The sequence below is a fragment of the Elephantulus edwardii genome, unplaced genomic scaffold (genome assembly GCF_000299155.1).
Source record: "Elephantulus edwardii isolate Elephantulus edwardi_28Jun2011 unplaced genomic scaffold, EleEdw1.0 scaffold00038, whole genome shotgun sequence".
Taxonomy (NCBI): Eukaryota; Metazoa; Chordata; class Mammalia; order Macroscelidea; family Macroscelididae; genus Elephantulus; species Elephantulus edwardii.
Genome location: NW_006399788.1, coordinates 9,767,048 through 9,769,061, shown reverse-complemented (window position 1 = coordinate 9,769,061; position 2,014 = coordinate 9,767,048). Strand labels below are relative to the sequence as shown.

Here is a 2,014-nt window from a genome sequence, read left to right as displayed (position 1 = left end):
CCCATATTCACTTTATACTCCAGTTTTGTTTTAAAAATATTTTTATTGTGATTTTTTGGAAGCAGGAGTGGCATTCACTTCCTAAACAAAATGCCTCTGGAAGCTCTATAAACTTTGATAAATGACAATAGGTATAAAAAGGCTTCAGGCATTTTGTTCACAGGATTGCTATGAGTTGTGCTCAACTCGGTGACAATCAACAACAACAATGTGATTTTAACAGAAGTTTACAGAAAAGTTAGATTTCCATTTATTCATTGTTGCACACTTTCCTTCCTCCTTTACTCTGCAGTCTGATATTTTAAAAAATATTCATTCATTGTTGCATAATTTTCTCCCTCAGCATCCCTTACCCCTCCATAGTCTACTTTGCTATGTACCTCTTACTCGGGACTGTTGTCATACAAATAGTGCTTAATCATACATTCCTTTTAAAATCAACTGATAGCTGACCCTCCTGTGGGTTTCAGAGGTTGTAAGTTACAAGAGAAGAGATTACTATCTGACTTCCAAGAAACATTGATGGATTTGAGCCACTTGCTTTTGAATTTTTAAATTCTTACTCACTATGCCACAAGGCCTGGTAAGGAGTTGTACTGCCTATCCAGGACAGAAAGTTTGAATCTACCAATTACACTACAGAAGAAAGTTAGCCAGTTTCCACCCTTATGATTTACAGCCTCTGAAAACCTGCTGAAAGTTCAGTTATTAGTTGGTTCTGACTTTATGGAACATAACAGCAACAGCAGGACACTAGAACTCCCTTGGTTATTGTTGTGTTTATGTTTGTTTTACTCCATAAAGTCAGAATAGAATTTTAGCAGATTCTCCAGTGGGTTTTCAGGGGCAGCAAATTCCACAAGAGGAGATTGCCCACCCTTCTCCTGTGGAATAGCTAGTGGATTAAAATCAGATGACTCTGGAATTGCAGGACAGCTATTTACCAGTAGACGATATTGTCATTGTCAAATGGATTAATATTAGCTTTAAATTTAAAGGAAGAAAAAGATTATTTTCCCCTCATTTTCATCCCACTCAAATGCTGTATTTATAAGAATCTTACCTCAGGACATACCCTACAATACAGATATTTTCAGTTTCAATATTGGAAAGGTATTTGCTAGTGGAAAAAAATGGAATGAATAAATAAATAGTAAGGTCAGTTGTAGTTCAATCATTTGAGAAAGTACTGTGCAAACAAATTTTTTAATTTCTTCAAATATGCAATAATTTTTTAAAATATGAGGAATTTTAGGGGAGCTCTGGTGGCCTAGTGGCAAGAAGCTGAACTGCAATCCCAGAGGTACGCAGTTTGAATCCACCAGAAGCTCTGCTGGAGAAGGAGGGGCAATCTCCTCCTGTACCGGTCAGATCTGATTTGGTGGTACACACACACAAAATAATAAGATAAAAAAGAAAAAAAAGAGAAATTTCATAATTTATGTTTTATATCATGTTTATTTCTAACACAATTTTTTGAAATATTTTAACTCATTCAGTTGTATTTCTATTTTCAGTTTGATCTTCTAAGAGAGAGATGTAGCAAATACACCGAAATACAAATAACAATATCCTTGGATCATGAAACCTTGTTACTTTTCCTCCCTCTTTCAGTTTGCAGGTATGTGCTATAAACATGACATTAAAGATAGTTTATAAAATTCATTAAAATATTTAGTTTTGACACAAAATATCAACATATTAGCACTTACCTTGAGTATGAACAAACAGCCAGAGAACAGAAAGCAGGACCAAAGACATGTTGGCCAGCACAGGGAGCTGAGAAGTCTGAGGCAGCATGTAGAAGTGGTCTCCACAATTTTATTCTCTCCTACTTCTCCCTTGAAATTGAAACAAATAATCGTAACCTCAAATTTTCATTGTGTGATTTCAGAATGTTTCCTAATGATATTGGGAAATGTCCTTGAAATTGCAGTGTAAAGATCATGAGAATGTTCCTCATCTTTGAGTGGTATTTACTTATGGGATTACTGTTAGGCGCTATCCAGTTGGT

At 35.4% G+C, this 2,014-nt stretch overlaps 1 protein-coding gene across 1 annotated transcript in view; it reads right to left on the bottom strand.

Annotated features, from left to right (window-relative positions):
• Positions 1 to 1,806, bottom strand: part of ADAMDEC1 (ADAM-like, decysin 1) — a 23,095-nt gene extending 21,289 nt beyond the window's left edge. The window contains exon 1 of the mRNA XM_006884913.1: positions 1,713 to 1,806. Coding sequence (XP_006884975.1) covers positions 1,713 to 1,800 — 88 coding nt within the window. The 5' untranslated portion in view covers positions 1,801 to 1,806. The remainder of the gene's footprint in view (positions 1 to 1,712) is intronic.
• Positions 1,807 to 2,014: the final 208 nt, after the last annotated feature.